The sequence below is a fragment of the Vanessa cardui genome, chromosome 18 (genome assembly GCF_905220365.1).
Source record: "Vanessa cardui chromosome 18, ilVanCard2.1, whole genome shotgun sequence".
NCBI lineage: Eukaryota > Metazoa > Arthropoda > Insecta > Lepidoptera > Nymphalidae > Vanessa > Vanessa cardui.
The window spans coordinates 9,675,438-9,700,127 of NC_061140.1; the positions used below are offsets into that span (position 1 = coordinate 9,675,438).

The 24,690-nt window shown below is 30.9% G+C and overlaps 1 protein-coding gene across 1 annotated transcript in view; it reads right to left on the reverse strand.

The window, feature by feature from the left end:
• Positions 1 to 1,011: 1,011 nt before the first annotated feature.
• LOC124537386 overlaps positions 1,012 to 24,690 on the reverse strand; it is a 44,721-nt gene continuing 21,042 nt past the window's right edge. Inside the window, exons 2-5 of the mRNA XM_047114217.1 lie at positions 21,748 to 21,954; positions 10,884 to 10,995; positions 4,198 to 4,314; positions 1,012 to 1,519 (exon numbers count right to left, since the gene is read on the reverse strand). Of these exons, the coding sequence (XP_046970173.1) occupies positions 1,318 to 1,519; positions 4,198 to 4,314; positions 10,884 to 10,995; positions 21,748 to 21,954 (638 nt within the window). The 3' untranslated portion in view covers positions 1,012 to 1,317. The remainder of the gene's footprint in view (positions 1,520 to 4,197; positions 4,315 to 10,883; positions 10,996 to 21,747; positions 21,955 to 24,690) is intronic.

Sequence of the window (24,690 nt, forward strand, 5' to 3'; positions counted from 1 at the left end):
TCGCCTTTTTCAATTGGCGATGTGCGGCCCACAGCTGTCCAAATTTGCGTTGAGCCCGTTGCGCCTGCGACAGCGAACGTATGACCTTTGCGCTCGGTTCGACGTCACCCGTAGCTCTGCTTTTACCATTGACCACCAATATACCTGACTGCGCGATACCCTTCAAGCCGCACTACGACAAAGCCCTACTACAAGTAACTGATACCTAATCTACCAATTGAGAAGGAAGCTTAAAGAGGATTCTCCTAACTTCGTCAGTACTGTTTTTTATAGGATAACAGTCTACGGACTCTTAACTTCACTCAGTACAATATTTACCAGGCTTTGAATAATTTATTTTACTTAAGAATTTGTGGGTATTATAATAATGACTTGAATTAGGTACTTGATGTATAGCTCAATTTGCCGCCCCCTGGACGTGCCGCCCGTGTGCGATGCACTTCATATATAAATATATATATATATAGAAATAAATAAAATGTAATAAAAACAAAGATATTTTGTCCTTCCTTGACTCTTGCGACGGCGACAACTTGAAATGCGTTTGGACAATTCTCAGACAGGTTACCGAAAAAATATCTTCTGTGGTTGTTTACACACTTGAGCAAAACATTTTTTTTTTTATTTCCTGAAATAGGATTTTTCTAAACAGATAATTTTTAATTATAAGATTTTGTAAGGGAAAATATTATAAAATTATAAAAGATCATGAAAAAATGTTTAAATACACAATTATAAAAAATTTATTGGATCACTGCTCGACTTAAAATTCATATTCTTATTTTAATTTTATTATTTATTCATCTAAAACCTAGTATTGTACGATAAATTCTTAATTTAACAAATAATTTAAAACTTAATCTAACAAAATTTACTTATACTTAGTTACGCTACATAAGCTTATTCTATGTGTTAAGAAAATGTTTCGTTTAAAGTTTTATGTCTGGATAAAGGTTTTTAATTATGTATTTCGTCATACGATTTCTTTATAATATTTTGATGTATTTATTTGATTCAATATATATTTGATTATACTTAACTATGATCTGCAATTAAGTATATTTTTTCTTATTGTGGCTGGATGCTAAGTTGTAATAATCTCGTATTTTAAAAAGTATACTTAACTAAATTAATATAATATTTTTTACATGTATCGGATTCTCATTTTAAAGATCAAATTTTCTACGAAAGTAAATAACAAAACATTGTTTTTTTTTTTTCATAACAAATAGGTACTTTTTATCTTTTTAGGCCGAATGACTACAATGCTTTAGCACTTTTTTACAAATAAAAAAATAACTTTATAATGTCTGAGTGTTATCGTCCGACGACTGCCCGAACAGTATTCCTCAGTATGTCGGTTACGAGTTCTGTTGTTCTGATGATCTTGATGCCGATCTGGTCGATGAGTGTCATGGCGGTCGAATATGGTAAAGGTAGATTATCTTTTGTAGGACGCATCGTAAACCGTGTTGGCATTGTTCCTGTACCGACGTTCGCCCATGCTATTGGTGTTGGTCTGAAAAAAAAAGAGATTGCAGTGATAAATAAATTATCTAACGAACTGTTTTTAAAAATTAAAAAGAAAATGATATAGGTATCCAACTCTGGTAGTTATGTTATTTTTTAGTCTTTAGTAAAATATAATATACATATTTCATTATTTATACGTCTAAGTCAGATTAGTTTCGATGCCGGTGGCCACTAAGTACACGCACACGAAATAGTAAAGCATTATTAGAAGTGTCAAGCTTAGCTCTCACGCTCGTTAACATAATAAAGTTGTGTTGCAGAACTTAGAGAGCTAGCAATACTATCATAGTATTGATCAAAACGATACTGTCGATATCCTGAATAGTTTTCTATAGTATCGATAGTCACACAATTGAAAGTATCGATAGTTTTGGTTAAAAGTAATGGTTTTCGCAATAATATTGATCGTATCAACAGTATTGCGAAAACCATTACTTTAAACTCTCACGGTTGGATACTATTGATAGTGTTGACACGTGAAAATACTATCGATAGTTTATCGAATGCGGACTATCGATATGCAACACTATATTATAGTTGGCTCGTTCGTTTTATTTAGGTATTTTTTAGTGCGACACTATATCTAAATATATAAATAAAATAACTAGATATACACTACAAAATAGGTACACTTCTTTATTAAGACAATATTTGAGTAGAGTGCTGGAAAGTAGAATATCATGTTCCGTTGGATTATCTCGAGTCAAGAAAATGCTTGGAAGGAAATCACGTACTATTTATATTGTCTAAGAGCTGATACTATTTGTCTGTTTACATATGGAGTACCTATCTATACTCATCAAAATACTTATCATTGAATGTAATTGTAAGGTTTTTTTATTGTTAATTTACTTTTCTTAAAAAACGTTGTATAAAGCTTAGAAGATATATCAAATCAATGCACTAGAAAAACTTAGCTCTTAAAACATTCTACAGAAAAGGGTTAAGGTAAATTCATAATTGTTATTTTTTTTTTCTTACAAATTATTAAAAAAGCAAGGGCTACATGGCATTGAGTTTTTTTTTTAAATACTTCTAACTAGTACTAACTTATTTATTATTGACTAGTAACTTAATATATAAAAAATAATAATGCCCAGGCTAAGGCCTCTTTTGTTTTGGAAAGACTAAACTACGAAAGGGCATCAAATGATTGCACTATCTGATTGTAAATCAGATCAGATTTTATGATATGAGGTGATTTATTTTTTAATTTCAATATCGCATAATGTATTTAGCACATAACGAACCACTATTGTCGATTGTAATGTGCGTCTTAATTTTAATGGAAACTAGAATCGTAATTTTATGCATAAATAAATAACCTTTAAACCTGACTTCAACTGGTATAACTATCGGATTACATACGCACCTGCATCTTATGTATTATTGGTCTCTCATCATTACATAGTATAAAACAAAGTCGCTTGCCGCTGTCTGTCCATATGTATGCTTAGATCTTTATAATTCATACATCGGATTTTGATTGTTTTTTTTTAAATAGATACTGTGATTCGAGATAAAACTATTTGTATATAATAAATGGATAATATAGTACAGAAACACCGACCATTTTAGAAGTTTCTAATGTTATGTCGTAACTAAACAAATTCTGTAGTACATTTAGTATTAGTATTGCACCCGTGCGAAGCGGGGCGGGTCGCTAGTGTTATTATAATCAATTCGGAAAATTATATAACATAATACGTAGATCATAAATAATTATATGCTAATAACAGGAAATATTATACAAATTAAAATTATGGGAAAACAATTAGAAAATATTACTTATAGAGTATTAAAGAAAAATCTTATAAATATATCTAAGAAGCAGTAATGTTATTACAGTATTAACACGAATTCATTCTTTATAAGTAAATACTACTCTACAACAACATTAACAGCCTGTAATTTTCCTGAGGAGAAGGTTTTGGTGCATATTAACACGCTTCTTCAATGCAGGTTGGTTGATACACATGTGGTAGAATTTGTGGTTTCATAACGATGTTTTCCTACATATGTCCAGTCATTATGTACATTCAAAAAAGAAAATGAATTTGCGGATCTAATTTTTTTGATATGTTGTATACCTAAAAAAGCTTAACTTGAGTTTTTGGACCAAGATTTCCTAGGAGCTTTAAGCACAAGTTAAGCTTTTTTAGGTATCCCCCCCCTACAACATATCAAAAAATTAGACCCCCAAATTCATTTTCTTTTATTTGCCTTATTTCGGACGAAATGACTGGACTAACACCACCGGGATGAATTATAATCAGCTTGCTTGGGCTTGAACATTGGTTAAGATGCACGCGTTCCAACGACTGGACCATCTAGGTTTTTCAATACTACTTAATTATTTAAAATAATTATTATTATTAGTTACGTACTTCTAAAAAACACGTAGCCCTCATCCTTACATATGGTGTCTCATTTTATTAATTTGCTTTTTCGTTTCACTAATAAATAAAAGACCAGTATTTTTTTCCGATTAGACCAGTACCATTATTTTTTTGTCATTTGCCAATGAGTTCATGGCGTAGCTCGTATCAATACTCGTTTGGATAATAAATCAATATTAAAAGTATTTTTAAGTATTCACTATCATAAATCTTGGTTAAATAATGATAGGTATGTTTACTAATTATTACTTATACAGTTAGTTACCTCGGTGGCACAGTTGGTCTCATCGTGCTTGGTCTAGTTGTGAGAATTGGGGTCGGTCGAGGAGTCGTGACAGCTGAAGAGGGACTGCCGACCATTACCTCATCTTCGCCTCCAAACCTGAAAATTTTAAAATATACAACAATACAACATATTACATCTATTATAATGGCAAGTAAATTTGATTAATTTATATAATATTATATTGCCTGAACTAGTACCCTGATACACACAATCTTTTTTAAAACTCTACGTGGATGGAAGATATCTATCCAACTATAAATGAATAATATAATGTTGTCTTAAATTTTCGCACTTTAGTGCTCGAAACGTCGGGATGTTAAAAATAATTATTATACGCGATTCAAATCCGTTATAGCTAGTTTTATTTCAATGAATAATATTTTTTTATTTTATAGGCACAAACACTATATTGCATTTTATAGTAAAAACAAACAAATATAGGAAAAACATAAATCAATTAAGTTTCCACTTAAAATTGATGCAGACAAATAACGACTTATATTAATAAATAAAAACAAAAACAGAAAGTATAAAAAGCTAGGGAAACAGTTAAACTTTAATATTATGATGTACACTTATTTTAAATTCAGTATTTTTTCAGTGAAATGTATGTAATTCTTTAAAATGTAACTTATAATTTTTACACACACGTAACAAGAACATATTCTTTGAAATGACAATGGCGAGCTAAGAAATATTAATCACTCCTTACATCGTCAGCTATATCATAAAGTATAGATACATATGAGATACATATGTATAGTTTATTCTATCGTTATACTCAGTACCATTTTAGGTTTATCAGTTGTTGGCGCATTGACGATCGCTAATAATAAAGTAATAAGGGACAGTTAATATTACTATCACATCGATAGTATATATGGGTTTAGACCACATACTAAATCATTTCTCAGTCTGCCTACCCATTAAAAAAAAAAAGGAAAAATAACTTAACCGAGAAATAACGAAATATAAATGACGTTAGAGTATCATCTCGAGGTTATCATATCTTTGCAGTAAGTGTTATAATATTTATGTTACGTAAATAAAAAATAGCGAACTTTACGAAGACAATAAATTTTGTAGTTCTAATTAACTTTCTGTAATGACTACATAGTATATGCTTAAATCTTTAAAACTACGCAACCGATTTAGATATATCTTTTATAGATAGAGTATTTTGAGAGGAAGGTTTTTGTATATAATATATAGACAGTATAGTAAAGAAACACTGACAATTTTAGAAGTATCTAATGTGATGTCGTATACAAACAAATTTTGTAGTATATTTATTATCAGTGTTGCACCGGTGCGAAGCCGGTCGGGTCGCTAGTATATAATAAGTATGTTCTTTGTTAAATGGAACATGTATGTGATAGAATATAAACATTGTAATAATAATTTCTTTATTGAGTAATCAATCTTTCTCCACCGCTGCGTTCGCACGCAATCGACGTGGGAATGCGTTGCTATAATGCATTGTTTATGCACTATCTGTTAGGGCTGTCATAGATTCGTTATTCATATTAGACATGGATGTCAGAAACAGCATAGAATAAATCATTTAACAATAATACTTATATTTCATATCGCATCAAATCCAATAAAAGATTACTTCACCGGTTTTCGTCCTATAAGGCTTTTTTATAAATAAATAAAAATTAAGTTATCTTTTTGCGTAAGCATTTAAACCTTTTTTTTTCATAAATTGTGACGTACCTACATACATTTCATTTATAAGATAAACATATTTTTAAATGTACAACCATAAATTTGTGCCTTTTTGCGTCTGTTACCCGATTAGACAGGTTTCGTAACTATTTTGTTTAGCAATGGTATGTTTTATATTTCTAAAACACATATTAATTTCACTAAATTTTTGGGTATCAATTCAATAAAAATGAATTAAATATTTCAATCAATTTTGTAAATATCAAGGAGATATTTTGCAAGACAACGTTGTGATTGTGTAATGATACATATATCGACTCTAGCTCGAGGCAGTTCTGAATTATTAAAATAGATGGAGAAAGCGCGCATAAATAATTTTCAAAAAACTGTATTTTTAAATCTGTATTTAATGTACATTTCGAACTATTTCATGATAAACGTTGTCTTTTCTCCTTTCATAGCCATCTCAAAGATTTTTATATTTTTTTATTCCGATTTTATTAAAAATGTATGATCGAAATTAAAATAGCTGTTGAAATAAGTTAAAAAAAAGTTAACGAAAGAATCAGCTATTTTTTTTTCTTTTAATAATTGTCTCCTGAATGTCGCTATCGATCTTAAGTAGGTACATTAGTTAGATATACTTTGGGTTACAATTATCGAACTGTTAAAGTCATTCGTATACATCATATAAATGCTTCATTTTTTATTCGTAAGTGCATCAATTCTGGAATATAATAACCAGACAAAGTCTACAGTGTAAATTTATTGCATTCATATATGCAAAAGATGCGTCATAAATTACATACTATTAGGTTATTCAAATGAAACTGGACACTAACTTAGGTATGAACTATAACAGATAATTAAATAATTGTTATTTTAATTTACGCCCAGTGAAATAGGTAAGCAATTGCTCAAACTTATTATTGTTCTTAATGAAATAGTATACAATACATTACCGTGACGTGCTTCAATACAATAGGCCATATTAAACTATAAATTAATTGTGTTGATTCATTTTGAATCGAAAAGTATTCGAGATATATGAAAGCAAATCTCAGAAAGTGCACGGAAGTCTGCGTACGTTCGAAATATTAAAATAAAATATATGTCTTCACTAGATTTATATAAATCGTGTACAAACATATTATGATCAAATTCAAAATATTCTTTATTTAAGTGGGCTCAAAAAAGCACTTTTAAATCGTAATGTTACAGTGTAAAATTAAATGTAAAGCTACCACCGCTGGTTCGGAAAGCAGATTCTGCTGTGAAAAATCGACAAGAAACTGAGGGGTTATTATTTTCTACCATTTTAATAACATAGTTAGAGTACATTACAATTAAATATTTATATATCCTGCCCAGACATCAATAAACAAATAAAGTATTTTATCTTTAATTTAATATTGTATTGAGAAATACGTTTTTGATAGTAGATATTGTTAGTAGAAATTGTGTGCAAAATGAAATTACAAATGTTATTTAATTCAGTTGCTGATTTGACTCACACAGCATAAGTTAAATAAAATGGGGAAAGTTAAACAAACAAAATATACGATAGTGTTTGTGTTATCAACAAAACTAAGATGTCGTAATCGACACATAACAGATAATAACTTATTGAATAAAACCAGTTAAACTGAATTGTGTTTTAAGGTAACAGAACGTTCACGCTGTTTATTATTAAACGCACGCGATTTTAAACTATACAATCTGAATAATTGTTATGCAACAAGCTTAGTTTTCGAGTATCTGAGTATAACATATTTTCGAGTAATCTGAACCCATGACTATGTAACAATTATAGATGTTGTTCTGGTTATATCTATATGTATAAGTATATATTTAGAATTCAACGGCCTCCGAAGTCGTTTCTCTTGTGTGTGTATCGTATGTAACTCAATATTTTATTTTGAAGTCGTTTTGCTTTTAATAAAAAACAATTTACCTTTCATGAAAAATGGACACTATGCGACAATGGAAGTTTAAAATATTACTTGTTACCAAATACACCAATTAATTTTTAAATGGTTAAAATTTGGTAACATCGATCATCAATATTTAAAAATAGTGTTTAAATGCGCTTCTTTACGTAATTTATTTTTATCGTCAATAGATTTATTGAGGTCGTATTGTAGTAAAAGTTTTATTTTAAAGAAGGACAACTTATCGGCTAAATGTAATATGGAGGTCAGCCACTTATTCCCATTCACAGAATATCAATTTACATTATTATTACGATTAAGTACTTGACAAAAAGTAGTATTTTCAAAAGTGCATGCAATTCCTTAAACATATAATGTTGTTTAATTATATGAACTTCTCTAGCTATTTATAATAATTAAATAACATTATAGATATTCAGAATATTTATTTTTGTTTTAAAAATATTTATTTCGACCAACATTTAAAAACAGACAACTTAAATTATTTCAAATAATATTATAAATTTATTTATATTCTGAATGGTAATATTAAATAATAGTTATTATATTAGATAGTAATATGCTATATTCGGCATTCACCATTTTTTACAAAAGGAGGAAAAAAATAAAAAAAAAATCGTTGGCACCTTTGATGATAAATTTGGTAATGTTAGGTAAATACAAGCAGTTTAAAAAAATATTATGGTCCATATCACTAATTTTGCCCGTACGTGGTCCTGGCCTTAATCTTTCTATGAGTTTGATATCTTCATTAAGCAGGCTCCTTCCGGTTGCAACGAATCAAGGATTAATCCTTCAGCTCTCATTAGGGTGCACTTGTGCTCGCATCCTCATCGTTCCAAGGTAATATATATATTTTATCTATATCAATTATTCATTAACGAGTTACTAGTATGACGTATACACATCTTATATATTTGGCGACGGCGATTTGATTTTGATTGTACAACAATAGCTATAAAAAAAACAACTACAAATTGGTCTCATTTTGAAGAATTCTTTATTGCAATTTACTAACAAATAATTAAACTTTAGAGAGCGGAATTAAGATACTGGCCGACAAGAGAGCGGTTTTACGTCTGTATAAAAAAATAGAAACGTAAACAAAATGAAATTGTAATCGGTAAACTCCAATTTTAACTGAACTAATTTATATTAATTATTAAAAAAAATATATTAATAAGGGTTGGTTTTGTTTTCAGATGTAATCAAAATAAAACCTGTCATAGCTTAGCGCGAGAAATCTCGTTTCTTGTAAATTAAGAAAGGAACGATATCAAGGATTTATTTGATGAAAAATTGTTTGTCGATGTAAGTGATTGTACATGATACGATGGGTTACGTCAAAGGTATTATTGTAATATATAGAATATACTAGCTAAGCTAGCTAGCTAGCTAGATTCACACACGTACAATAAGCGTCTATATAAATTTTTAGATAGAAGAAAATACAGACAAAGCAAAATATAGTACGACACAAATTAGATGTAGCATCAGAAAATTTAATGGAATGAAAATAAATCCGATTACTGCCGATTTACACCCAATAGAAATAGCTCCCTATCGCGCCTTTCGACACTATTCGTCGCTATAGATTCTCGCGTCAGAGAAAGCAAGTGCATGTAAATTGACGTGTCAAATTGACGAATATATTACGGTCATATGATATTACAAGTTATTACGTTTGTGCAAAGATCATATTCGCATGAGAAATAAATACTGATAATTTGGGATAGCGTACTCAATTCGGATGTGATCAGTTTTACGAATTTTGCCGACATCTAAGTTGTGTCGTACTATACTTGTTTTTTTCGGATAGGACATGTATATAGGTATTATCTATCTCTTGAATCATACTATTTACTGATCAAATCTCAGCGTACAGACGTCTAGAAGTGATTTTGTTTTATATGTATAGATACATAATACTTGGAAATTGAATGTGTATAAACTTTGCGTAAATTTTGAGATTAATCTGTACAAGAAAAACAAGATCGTTAAAATATAGTTGATTACCTAATGTTTTTAATTTCAACTGTGTGGTTTTTAGATAAACAACATTTAATTGGTAGAAAAAAAATGACATTCAATTATCTTAACGAACTAAAATGATAAACAATTAAATTAACGTACGCTCAGCAAAAAAGCCAAAATGTTCCAGTGGTTAAAACATGTGATTTTTTACGGATTATTATTTATTGCGGGATCAAGTCAATGCTAGAAAATTTAAAACATTTAATTTTGACGGCCTTGGTAATTAAACTGAAGATAAGTACTGGTACACCACTAGGACAACAGAATCATGTTGGATTGGATTTTTTAAAATTACATTTACAATATGGACTTTTATTTTAGTACATTTTGGAATTATCAGATCTTCGCTGGACTTTCGAATTTTGAATTATTTGAAACACAACTGCATGATTAAAATAACATCAAGTTACTACTTAAATATTATTTAACATTTACTTAAGTCCCGTGCCTAAGAAAGCGAGTAAAGCCGGTCCTGCAGGTTATGTTTAACTGGTTATATCGGGTTGTCGTACCATCAGATTGACAAAGTGAGGGTAAGTATAGAGAGGGCATTAGTTCATTATAGTTTATCTTGGTCAAATGTATATTATTAGAGAATGACCACCAAAGCTGGCATTCAGATAAGTGGTTGATGAATTTATTATTATTTTTTTTATAACATAGATTGGCGGACGAGCATATGGGCCACCTGATGGAAAGTGGTCACTATCACCCATAGACAATGACGCTGTAAGATATATTAGTTTACATCGTCAATGTGCCACCAACCTTGGGAACTAAGATGTTATGTCTCGTGTGCCTGTAGTTACACTGGCTCACTCACCCTTCAAACCGGAACACAACAGTACTGAGTACTGTTATTTGGCGGTAGAATAACTGATGTGTGGGCGGTACCTACCCAGACGGGCTTGCACAAAGCCCTACCACCAAGAAACGTTCTTCGCTACTTTACATAAACATTGTATTTGTATAATGTTTTTTTATTAGATAAACAATATCCAAACTCACCTATTAAGAAGAAGAGGTCGGGGTGGAGTGGCACTCGTTACTGGGGTGTCAGAGGTCGGAGCAGGTGTCGTCACTGGTCGTAAGGTAGGCGGGGACATCGGTACTTCGTTACCTGTTTATGATCAAATCGATTAGCTTAAAATATTAAAAATACAACATTTGTCTAGCGTCCGTTAGTTTTGAGATGGTTACTTATTAAATAAATAAATATGAGACAACATCACATATATTACTCTGATCCCAATAAAGGTAGTTGAATTACTTGTGTTATGGAAATCAGAAGTAACGACGGTACCACAAACACCCAGACCCAAGACAACATACAAAAGTAATGGTAATCTACATCGACTCGGCCGGGAATCGAACCCGGGACCTCGGAGTGGCGTACCCATGAAAACCGGTGTACACACCACTCGACCATGGAGGTCGTCGAATATATAATTATTAACTAGTTTACTAATAATCTTTCAATTAAAATTAAGTAAATAGACAAAAAGGAAAAAAGTTAGTACGCAGCGCTATTCTTCCATGAAGGCGGTATACCTACATACGTATGATTGGATTGTGATAAATACAATAATTCTACTACGCTGCTAGATAAAAAAATACCGTACAGCATGTTGTTTATATAGAAATCATAATAATATGTAAATGGAACGCATTAATCATATATAAATTGATATACCGTAGTAGTTTCGACCAGAACTTATTATGTTTTATATTTAACATTCTCAAGTACATAATTGTGTTAATTACACTGGCTCACTTACCATGCACATACCACAAAATCCATGAATATAGAGTATTTATATTAACCAGAATAAATAGTGATTAAGTGATACCCATATATTTTATATTCCGTTGCCTACCATTCATAAGAATGTTTGATATGTTATATCGTTTATTTTTAATGGAGGCAATACCTACTGACTTATGTACGGTATTAATATATTAAGTGGTAGTTTTTTGTAATTTGGCACAAATAATTAATTGAAATAAATATTATTTAGAGATTTGATTTATTAATTTGTTGTTTTAAACGGACTTAGATTATTATATGTTAATTAATATTGTTAGAGATACAGTTTTATATGACGATGACAAATTCAGAGAGAAAATTGTTAGTCCAGAAACTTTCGTCGCGACTTCGGGCAATGGTAAGTCACCAAAATGCCTTCATACCTACCTTTTATAACTAATTTACAGTACGCATCCCTATGTGTAATAAAAATTAATGATCTTATTAGCTCATTTATCACAAATTATAAAATATTATCAAAATATCGTCCGATAGCAGAAAGGAGTCACGGGACGGACGGACGAAAATTTGAGTGCTGTTATTTTATTTACACATGTGTTTAGGCATGAAAGATATGAACTTTTGCCACTCATTATGATGGGAAAAGTTGCCGGAAGGAGAGCTGTTGGGCGCAGAAAAAAGTCTTGGCTGTGCAACATCCGAGAATGGACGGGAATTGCGAGTGCTGCCGATCTCTTTCGCCTCGCGAAGAATAAGAAGGAATATTCCAAGCTGACTGCCAACCTTCGCTAGTCGGAGTGGCACTCGAAGAAGAAGAAGAATTTTATTTACATGTACATACAATAAATAATTGCTATGTGGTCTAATGTTATTATAACTATTCAGTGCATTTCTAATTTGATGAACAGTAAAAAGATAATTTAAACGTACTCCCGTGTATAACTATTAATCTTAGATACATTACACTAAAAAATATTTATGATTAATATACTATTAAAAAATAATGAACCATCGAAGCCAATATGACCCAATACAAACTCGCGATATGTCATTGACCGGCGAAACCAAAAAATATATCATTAAATTTTCATTACGTTTATTACGATTACAGCGATGAAGACAAAAAAAAGCTAATAATTCGATTAATGCAAAATTGATTTTACAATCGAATTAATCGAGTTGGATATGCAAAATTCCATAAACAACAAAAACTAAAAATGAAAATCGTTTATGGTAAAATAAAAAAACAAAGATCATCGTCTCGTTCGATCAGAACATTGACTTATCTCGATTTTCATGTTCTTTATCTTTCGAGTAATTTAATTTTTCGACAGATAAGTTGACACGCTGTAGACCTTTTTGCAAGCAACCTCATTAGCTGTCCTACCATAAAACTTGTATTCATTTATATAGTCGTGATTCCTTTTTCAAAAGTGAGTATAAGTATGCCTTAACGTCCGTAGCTCATAATACAATTAAAAGTAAACATTTCTTATAGTGAAGTGGCTAATGAACGATAGTGGCCAGGCATAACTATGATAAAGTTATAGCTAACCTTCATAACCTTGCTTTATCTGATCATGAAACTGGCCAGAGCCTGTTGATAGAGGTATTACCAGATTCATCTCTTAACCAAAATCCCACTTTTTGGTTTGAAACAAGACGCGATTTTAACAAAGATAATGTTAGGAAATTTAAGGAATATCTAAAAGCCCTTTCATTTACAGACGTTTACACAGAAACCGATTTTGATAAAGCATTTTCAAATTTTCACGACTGGCTAACTCTATTATTTGAATTGTGTTTTCCCATTATATACATTAAAATATCTCGCCAAGCACTCCGTAACAAGTGGATAACTAAAGGAATAAGAAAAAGTAGTATAATTAAACGACAGATATACATAAAATATCTCTTATCGCCGAGTAATAAATATTACAACAAAAAAAAGTATTTCAATTACAACAGGATACTTAAAAAATGTATATATCTTTCACAAAAAATCACAGCTACAAGACATGTAATAAATTCTAAAAATAAATGTAAATCATCATGGAATATCATAAAAAAGTCATTTGATAATACAATTGATAAGAATGACATAAATGAATTAATTATTAATAATAAAAAATGTACTGACTCTAAACTAATTTCTGACTATTTTAACAATTATTTTATAGATTTAACTAATAAAGATTTGACAACTTGTAAAGTGACAAAAAATACTACAAATATACCTATAAATAATAATTCTATGTTCATTACACCAGTAAATGTGTCTGACATACTTAAAATAATATCCGCACTCAAAAACACAAAATCTGTTGGTTACGATCAACTAAATACAAGAATTATAAAAGAATGCGCCTATATTATAGCTGAACCATTGACTCATCTAATAAACAAATCCTTAGAAGAAGGTATATTTCCATCACGACTAAAAAAATCTATAGTAAAACCATTATATAAAAGAGGTGATCCGCTTAATACCGGTAGTTATAGACCCATTACCTTAGTACCAATAATTTCAAAAATCTTCGAGAAGGTAATGAGTGATAAATTATATAACTTTTTAACAACATTCAAGATATTAAAGAATTGTCAATATGGGTTTCGGAAAAAAAGTTCCACAACATTAGCCTGCTTTACACTCATAAAAAGTATAACTGAAAGTTTAAATCGAAAAATATACCCTTTATCAATTTTCTTAGATATGACAAAGGCTTTCGATTTCGTATCTCACAATTTACTATTACAAAAAATGTATAGGTATGGTGTTAGAGGTCAACAGCTCGAATGGTTTAAAAGTTACCTATATAACAGAGAACAATGTGTGCTGATAACAAAAGTTTGCAAGTCTAAAAGGCAATTTTTTTTCTCTAATTATCTGGTAAATCGCTATGGAGTTCCACAAGGGAGTGTTCTAGGACCTTTACTATTTCTTATTTATATAAACGACATGCCAGATGCGTTAAATCACGAATGTATCTTATTTGCTGATGATACAACAATTAATATAAAATGTAACAATAGACAGGATATTGAACGGGAAGCCAACACCGTTTTGACAAAAGTAATAAACTGGCTAGATAATAATAATCTACAAATCAATCTATCTAAAACTAAAATTATACAATTTCAAACATCGAATAGTAATTTTTTAGATATAAATGTATCAGGGAACAATACAAAACTTGAAAACGTTAATTCAACGTTATTTTTAGGGGTCCATGTAGACAAATACTGTAATTGGAAAGAACATGTGAATGCAATATGTGATAAAATTGAGAAATTTGTATACGTTTTAAAACGTCTCAAAAAAGTAGCCACTAAAGAAGCCGCAATGTTAGCATATCACGGATATGTATCTTCCAATCTTCGATATGGAGTTATAATATGGGGAAATTCCGTAGATTCAGATAGAGTTTTTAAAGTTCAAAAAAAATGTTTAAGATCGCTATGTGGTGTAGGATGTTTAGACAGTTGCAAACCGCTCTTTAAATCATTAAGAATTCTTCCTTTTCCTTGTCTGTATATATACGAAGTAAGTGTGTTTGTCCAAAAACATCGACATTTATTTAAGACAAATGGTGATGTATTGGGTACAAATTCTAGACATAAACATAAGCTCTATGCTCCCGTACAAAAGTTAGTTTTATATAAAAAAAATGTATACTGTATGGCGATACGCATATATAACAATATTCCCGACCACTTAAAGGATTTACCATTTACTATGTTTAAAAAAAAGGTATTTGATTTGCTTTTGAATAAATTGTACTATAACGTTAATGAATATTTATGTGACAAAAATTGATGAAAATATTGAAACTATTTGTATTATTATGTAATCCTTATTTTTTTTAATCTAAATTATTTATTCCTTAATTTTATTTTATTATTTTATTTTAATGTGATTGAATTTATGGTAGTCTTGCTTTTGTTAATGTTATATAAATTGTTATTTATGGCATGTTTAATATTTTGCACACCGATAAATCGGTAGAATATGAGAATTTATATTAATGAACACCTGTATTGTGTACCATATTCTTGGCCAAGTGGCCCATCAGGTCCATAGCTCGCTAGGCGTCTTATTAAAAAAAAAAGAACCGCATAACTAGTGCAAAAACGTGCTGTAAACAAAAAAAGAAAATTGTTTCATGTTATCGTAGTTAAAAGTAGATCTTCTTTTAAATGCCAGTTGCTTGCTATGCGGTTTTTATTATTGTTTTAAGTTTTATTTTTTAATTTAAGCCAGTACATACAACTTGTACACAAAACAATTATTGTCTTAATAATAAGTAATGTTTATCCATCCTTGTTGTAACTTTAACATAATTATGAATCTATTTACAAAGAAGATAAATTGTCATACATTATTTTAGGCGGATCCAGTTTTTTGCGACAAAACACGTTCGGCATTCAAACACACAATGCTCTTTATGTGTCGTAATTATACTTGAGATGCGATCACGAGAACTACATTTAATAAAACAATTTAAGATGATGTACCACGTTTTGATATGGATGTATTGTTTACAATTTAAAACAATGTTTTAGTTGAATAACACGATGATGTCAACAGTAAAACGCAGCAAATTTTTGCTGACCTCGTGTTTCAACCAAAGAAGGCAACCAAAAACCATAACTTACCTATTTAATTACTACCTACTCTTAGTGTGCGTATATTTTTTAACTAACAAAATATGAACTGCATGTTTCCAATTAAATTTTAAATTTTATTGATTCAAATTATAAAATTAAACATATATTTTATATGTAAAAACAATTGTACATAAAACGACAGTATGATGACATACTTTGTATTTGTTGATATAATAGGTTGGGGAAAAAGTTTCTTCGTATTTTATATGAAAATTCAAAAAGTTTTTTTTTATAGTTTATTTACATTTGACTAAAGTATGTAGGTGTCATTTTGTTCCATAACTTTTTGCCATCTTGTTGGTAGTGACATGATCCCATTGCTGTAAAAATTTTGGGGCTTCTGATCGAAAAACTGCGACAAGTGGTTTTGGCAGTCCTCTCGTGATGTTAACCTGACACTGCCTAAGGAATTATGCAGAGACCGAAACAGATGAAAATCTGAAGGTGCAAGGTCAGGACTATACGGCGGATGCATTAATACCTCCCAGCCAAACTCTCGTAATTTTTGTTGAGTGGCTAAAGATGTGTGAGGTCTAGCGTTGTCATGGTGAAAAACCACACCCCTTCTGTTGATCAATTCTGGCCGCTTTCTCTCAATTTCTTACTTCAATCTCATCAATTGTTCGCAATACAGTTCTGAATCGATGGTCCTGCCGGGCGGTAATGAATGATGCCCTTCCAATCCCACCATACACACAGCATTACTTTGTTGCGAGTTAATCCGGGTTTTGCCACAGTCTGTGAAGCTTGACCGGCCTTTGACCACGATCTTTTTCGCACGTTCTTGTCGTATGTGATCCACTTTTCATCACCAGTTATCAGCTTCTTCAAAAATGGTTCGGTTTCATTACGTCGTAATAAAGAATCACAAATGAGTACACGGTTCATTAGGTTTCTTTCAGTGAGTTCATGAGGCACCCATATATCGAGCTTTTTTGTGTACCCAGCTTTATTCAAATGAGTCAAAACCGTTTTGTGGTCAATTGCCAGTACTTCAGCTACATCGTAACTACTAATATGTCGATCTTGCTCCACTTTTTCAAAAATGGCATCAATTTTGTCCGTAACGGGGCGACCAGAGCGAGATGCATCTTTGATATCAAAATTTCCGGCTTGAAAACGCTTAAACCAAACTTGCGCTACTCTCACAGATACTGCATTAGGTCCATAAACATCACAAATTTTTTCGCGGCTTGAGTTGCATTTTTACCTTTTTTATAGTAAAATTTTAAAATGTATCGAATTTCTTCTTTAGATTCACTCATTTTAACAACAACAAAAACAAATGAAAATCACACAAATTCCTAATTTTAATTTGGAAGTGCCTTCTTTAAAATTAAAACTTTTTAATGATACCAAAACCAGCCAGATACAAATGGTATAGCCAAATAGATTTTATTACAAGTTCATACATACTATATGCGAAAAGACTTTTTCCCCAACCTAATATAAAAACGTCTGATTTTTAAAAATAACCACAACGCTTGAACTACCGGTAAAAAATATTTTTTCCAACTTTACCCTATGGAATAAATAAGTTAAATATCTATATATAACCTTTATGTATTGTAGGATTATATCCAAATTAAATTCCTTTAGAATTATTTGAATAAGAGATGAGAATGCTTTGAAAAGATTGGCGCCAACTACTACTAAGTAAGAACCCAAGTACATCTATCTATACTTATAATAAATCTGTAGGGAGGTCAATTCTGTACATGAAATATTTTTCCAAAATAACTATCAGGGGGTGATGAGGGGTCGATACTGATGGCAAAAATGCAATCAGTAAAATTTTTGTCTGTCTGTCTGTCTGTCCATATAACCATTATAGAAACAAAAACTACTCGACGGATTTTAACGAAAATTGGTACAATTATTTTTCATACTCCTGATCTGGTTATAGTATACTTTTCATCTCGCTAAAATCAGTAGGAGCCTGGATTTTAGGAAAACGGAAGAAATTACTCCCTATTTTAAGCTTCAGGTTAAGGTTAAAGGTACACAGAAATCAAGTATTACGGAAATGTTCTCCTTAAAATTATACTTATAAAAAATTACCCACGACAGCCTATGTCTATCTTTTACGGTTGACTCACAATAACGCGTGACACTCCCAATAGCTTAGTAGTTCGAAGCTTTCTGATTATATTTGTCTATTCCTATGTTTATAACACTCTCAATCATCCCAAATTAAAAAAAGTTAACAGTATTTACTATTCCATATTAAAGAATCATAGAAATCGGTATAGAAACACCAAAGTTATACATGAAATACGCTAATAATAAAGCTATCGCACGTGAATACTAAATCTATACTACTATATAAATCTCTGGAGTCTGTCTGTACACTTATTTTTGTCGTAATTCGTCATAAGTATTCTTTTCATGATTGACTGACGTAATTTTTGTCTGTCTGTCTGTATGTTCTGCTTAAACTCGAGAACAGCTGCACCGATCTTTATAAAATTTTTATACAGGAAAAACATGTACTTGCGCAAATCATAGGCTATCTATATATACAAAAGTGGATGTATTTGTATTATGAAAATTGGTATGTTTATCTACTGTTTTATGGAGAAAGTGATTATGATGTCCCCATCGATGTAACTCACCACCAGATGGCGCTGCGATATAAAAATTTCTACACCGTTCAACCGATTGTCATGAAAATAATAAACGTACAAGTATTTTTTGTATGGAGAAAGTGATTATTTCATCCGTAACATTAAAAGTAACCAACAGATGGCCCTTACGTGTATCACGATGCACTTCTATAATTATAAAATATTAAAAAAATAATGAAATGAAATCTATTCAAAAAGCATACAAACTTAATTTTCGTCATATTTCAATAAACATAAAATGATCACAACTATAATGATTGTCATTTTAAAATAATTATAAATTACATATACGGAAAGAAGTGATTAGCTGTTTTGATTATAAGAAAGTAAACAATAATCATAATTGGTAAGTATACTCATGGCTCCAATAACAATGAATCTTTAGTATAAAATGTAAACCTAAGACAAATAACCAAAAAAAACTACTTATTTATATAAATAGAAACCAACATGCCATTGAAGAAACAAAAGATCAGAACATCAACAAATATATGCGCAGCGTCATCCAAAAGAGCTACGGAAACAACACACCAACAAGAAATACGTATAGAAGCAAATAGAATCCAAATTTCTACTTTGAGAGCTGCCAAAACAGTTGGTCAACGTAATGATCGAGTTTCAGATCTTCGAACAAGCATCTTCATCAAGAGATACTGAAAAACCTGACGAGCGAGCCCAACGACTGGATGATCAACGATTAAAATAGACTAAGTCAAGAACTAGAACTAATCTCAATAAATCAGCCTTCAATTACGATATAGGTTATGATAACAAGATGCATCCCGATGTGATCATTGGTTCAATTAATATAGTATGCCCATTGTTATGCTATGATGTTTAAAATAAACTGCTGGTATGTGCTACTCCACTGGCAAAATGTATTTACCACAACTTGTTGAACCACCAGAATCTTTTCTTATCTACGTTATTGGAACTACTAAGGAGTCTCAATATTTCCTTCAGTATATTACAATTCATGCTTTCAAATGACATCATTTGGAGCAACAAATATTGTACAATACACTTGGATTGGTTCACTTCTGCCATTATCTACCATAAATAATATCCCCAGTTTCTGGACATTTATTTAATGGACAATGTAGAAAAAGATTGATCTTCGATGCATGTTCAGTACCACAACTAATCGAGAAATCATCGCTAAATTTAGGATTATGCTTTAAGAAAATAATTGTTTAGTTACAGATTTTAAAACTGTTCTAGAAGGTGAAACAACAAATGATTCAAAGTCATTATCAATGCAGAGAGAACGCCATTGAATGCAGAGCATGAAAGGCATTTTAATGCTCCCATAGCCCCTGAACTAACAGTTGTAATTGTCGGCACAGAAATTACAAAACGAGGTAATGTTATAACTAAGCGACACAAAAACAATCAAGGTGTCGCTGAAACACATCAATCGTATGACAATTATTACGATTATACAATTCTGTTTCTGCGAGCAGAAGATGGACATCATCTCGGACTGTATCAAAATAATCTCACGACAGGCTCTTCGTACAGATCTTCATACAGTGGAAGCCAAAAACGTATGCACGAATATGCTCAGGATACTTTGACGTACGTTCGAAAGTATTGAGAAGGTGGTAAATTTACCGGATTAAAGAGGACGTGTTGGTGTGACGCAAACTTTTACAGACTATAGAAATTTAATTAAAATTTTCATCGTACCAACTTTACATCGAGATTATACCATAAAAATATTTTCATAAATCATATCTGTTTCCGGATTCAACAAAAAGAAGATGTGATCTAGACAAATAAGTTTATGGGTGTTATGACCTATCTGCAGCCTATCGAGAACATCATTGAAGAAGACGAAATAGATGACGAATATTAAATGAATTAGATCTCGCATGTTCTTGAGTTGTTTCTTTATTATTTGTTCATTGTTGATGAGCAGTAATTAATTACGAAATTAAAAATGTATTTCTCTGAGACTAATGCCCAGCGAAGCGGGCGGGTAAAGCTAGTATATAAATAATAAATAAAAAATTAACAAAACGAAAAACCGACTTCAAACAAAACACTATTTCATAACAAATAAATATGCACTAAAAATTAAAAAAATAATTACGTGATCAAAATATTGTGTAGAGTTCTCCTAAGTAAAATGAAAAATAATAGAATACTTAAAAGTCGATTTATAATTCACCCAGTCAAAAGTTATGAGGTAACAAACATAAAAAAAAATACAGACGAATTTGTAATGAATTTGAAATTGATAGCCTTATCCTTTTTGAAGTCAGTTAAAAATTAATATAAGGGTATTATGGATGAGTAATTTTTATAGTAAGACAAAAAAAGTGGGTTTCTATACACGTAAAAATTGTGTAACAGATTAATCTGTTTTTGTTATCCTCTGGACAATTTGGAAATTTCCTAAATGTCTGAAGGTTATATTGCCGGTTTCGTTTTTGTTTTTTCGTTTAAGTATACGTTCTAGATGAAACATTATGTCGTATTTCAACGTTTTAGATATTTTATTATTGATTTCTGTTAATCCTTTTTTAAGTATTTTATTATTTTTAAGATGTTATAAGTTATATAGAAGTGTATGAAATCAGAATTATATGTTATGTCTGTATAATCTGTTGCTGATATTATAAATTCGAAAGTAATCACTGAACCGAATTTGATAAAATCTGGTATTATGCAAGCTAACTTATCTACTTACAATATTTAGGCTCTCAGAAGTAGCTAATCATTCTATTTTATATACTTAATTTATTAAACCTTTTTTTTCTGATATGCTCTGCCATTCGATAAGCAACCGAGGCGAGTTACCTACCGTTGCCAGATATTGTATTAAACTGCTCGTTAGCCAGGAACACTTCGAAGTATCGCGTGAAGTCTCCCGTTGGATCCCACCTCGAAGACAGCTTCGCCCATTCATCGGGATACTCATTTTTCAGCCGCTTGATTATCTTGACAGCTGTCCTTTTCTGGCTTTCCGTGCATCGTATGCACTTTGTCCTTAACGCTTCTGGCAAAAGCCCTGCGAACAAAAAAATATATATTTATAGTGATTGCTCAAATAATAATCAAAAACCGATTTGTGGTAAATTGGTGCCATTCCTGAAGGCTATAAAACGAAGTGATATAATAAAAGCTGTCATAAATTTAAATTGGCGAGTTCAAAGAGTAAAGGATATTTTTTTAAGTTTTAATAACTTATTAATAATATTATTTTTATTATATTATTATGTTTTTTTTGCATTCATTGACATTTTTATAACCTAAAAGCATATTAATGAATAAAACACTCAGACAAAGATAAATTTATGAAAAAATAAGACACAAATAAAGCCTTATTGATAAAAATAACAAAATAAAACATTATTTCTACTATTTTTTTAACGATATTCATTTTAGTTTTCAAAAAGTGTTCATTCGAAAATAATAATTGACGTAAGTAACTGTACCACAGAAGTTTTATTTTATTTCGTTGATATTTATGCTAATTATTTGAGTTTTATAGGATATTATTTTATTATGTAATTATTAAATTTTTGCAAATAGACATATATTACGACTTCGTCTAAACACGTAACATACAATATATCATTTAATTAACTCAGTTTTTGCGAGATTTTATTAACAGTAATTAAATATGTTGTGTTTTTAAATGTGTGAGTTTTATTTCCTTGTTCTATATTTTTTTGTTTCGTTTGTAAACTTAAGTTTAACTGGTTTAGGAAAAATTAAACGTAATGAAGATTTCTGTTGATATATTAAACAAAACAATACAAAATATTTAAAAAATTACATGACAAATTATAGCCCCGTAGAGTTAGCGGTGTTATGGGTAAAATACTTATATCGCGACCGGTTATTGCGAGTTTTTAACTTAGTTTACAATTAAATTTTCACGTGCTCGCCGGTGAAGGAAAAAATCAAAAGAATACTTGTATGTAATATCAAAGAAATCTTGTCGCAATCAATACGCAAGAAGGAGGAAAGGAATGGAGGAATAATGTCCAAACTTTCTCCTTAAAGCTCTTAGCTAAAGATCTTAGCTCAACAGTGGGACATTTACAGGCTGTTATATAGATATATTCTTATATTATGGTACAATTCTTAATTTAAAAAATATCATTTATGCCTTGCCTTAATTGAGTAAACCCATGCGAAGTCATTACGAACGGTTATTAAAATAAAATTTGTTATGTTACGCTCTGTCAACTAAATAAATCTGTCGCGTAAGTTGTTCTGATTATATCTGAGAACCTAATTGTTTCTTTCCTGCATACGAATCACGATTGAGTCACGAAAATAAATAGTCTCGCGATTGAATAATCGTATTGAACTTGAACTTGGAATGTAAGCCTGCGTCTCTGTGGAAGGAAATTGGTCACTTTCGGTACACTCGGTTTGATTAATTAGGTAATTATTATTAAGACTACAACTACAACAACAACAACAACAGCCTGTAAATTCCCACTGCTGGGCTAAAGGCCTCCTCTCCCTTTAAGGAGAAGGTTTGGAACATATTCCACCACGCTGTTCCAATGTGGGTTGGTGGAATACACATGTGGCAGAATATCTATGAAATTTGTCACATGCAGGTTTCCTCACGATGTTTTCCTTCACCGCTGAGCACGAGATGAATTATAAATACGAATTAAGCACATGAATCAGAGGTGCTTGCCTGGGTTTGAACCCGCAATCATCGGTTAAGATGCACGCGTTCTAACCACTGGGCCATCTCTGCTCTCATTAAGACTACTTAGACTAATAAATAAATCATATTTTATCAACAAAAGAGTACTTTTTAGAAAGAAATGCCTGGAGCTAGGCTCGGGCTCCATCACAGGACACTAATTATTGTAAAGAACAGCATTATAAATCTGTTTATTCGAAAAAAGCAACTATGCGAGTTTGTTGCCATTTTTTCTCATTAGAGGCTGCTTTCCGAAACGTTCGTATTTAATTATCGACGATTCAAAAACGCTTCATTGTTAAGTTTACTTGAATAAAATTGATTTGATTTGTTTCGATTTGAATTAATGGTATAATAAATAAATTATAATAAATTGCAAACAGTGACAATGAAATTGCCAGCTGTTACGATGGAATGGCACCATATTACGATGTCGATTATGTCGATGTACTTTTTTTATAAATGCTTAGGCAATTACACGAACATATAAGTAATAAAAAAACGTTATTGTATTAGAAAAAAAAAACATGTTTGTTAAAAGTATAACGAGATCTGAGGAACCTTGAATGGTCAGTAAAGTCAGCCAAATATCGACCAGCTACCTTTCATGCGACGTAAATATATATTTGAAAGCATATTTTTTATCTGCGTTCGTTCAAATTTGTTTTATTTTTCTTAATCTATTTGTGTTTGGACGTAGGAATATTAACAAAATACAAGAATATAAGATATGAGTCTTTGGTAACCGTTTTCTCAGAAGATTTAAGAAAGATAACTTTAGGAACGTGATCAAAAACACGTGAAAAAATTCCACCTTGACAAACATTGCGCTTGTACAAGAAACGAAGAGTATTGTTCCAGAAGTTTCCACGTTAGCTTACAAACTACGACATCTACGAGACATTAATAACATTTTTCTCAAAATGATCGTTGACACTATATTTATCGAGAAATTATAAAAAAAATCTTACGTACAAACATGTTTAAGCTTAATGTTGTCTTAAATTTTCGCGATTATTACACATTTAAATAAAACTAGTTATTACTACTATTACGGGTAGACTCCCGTGA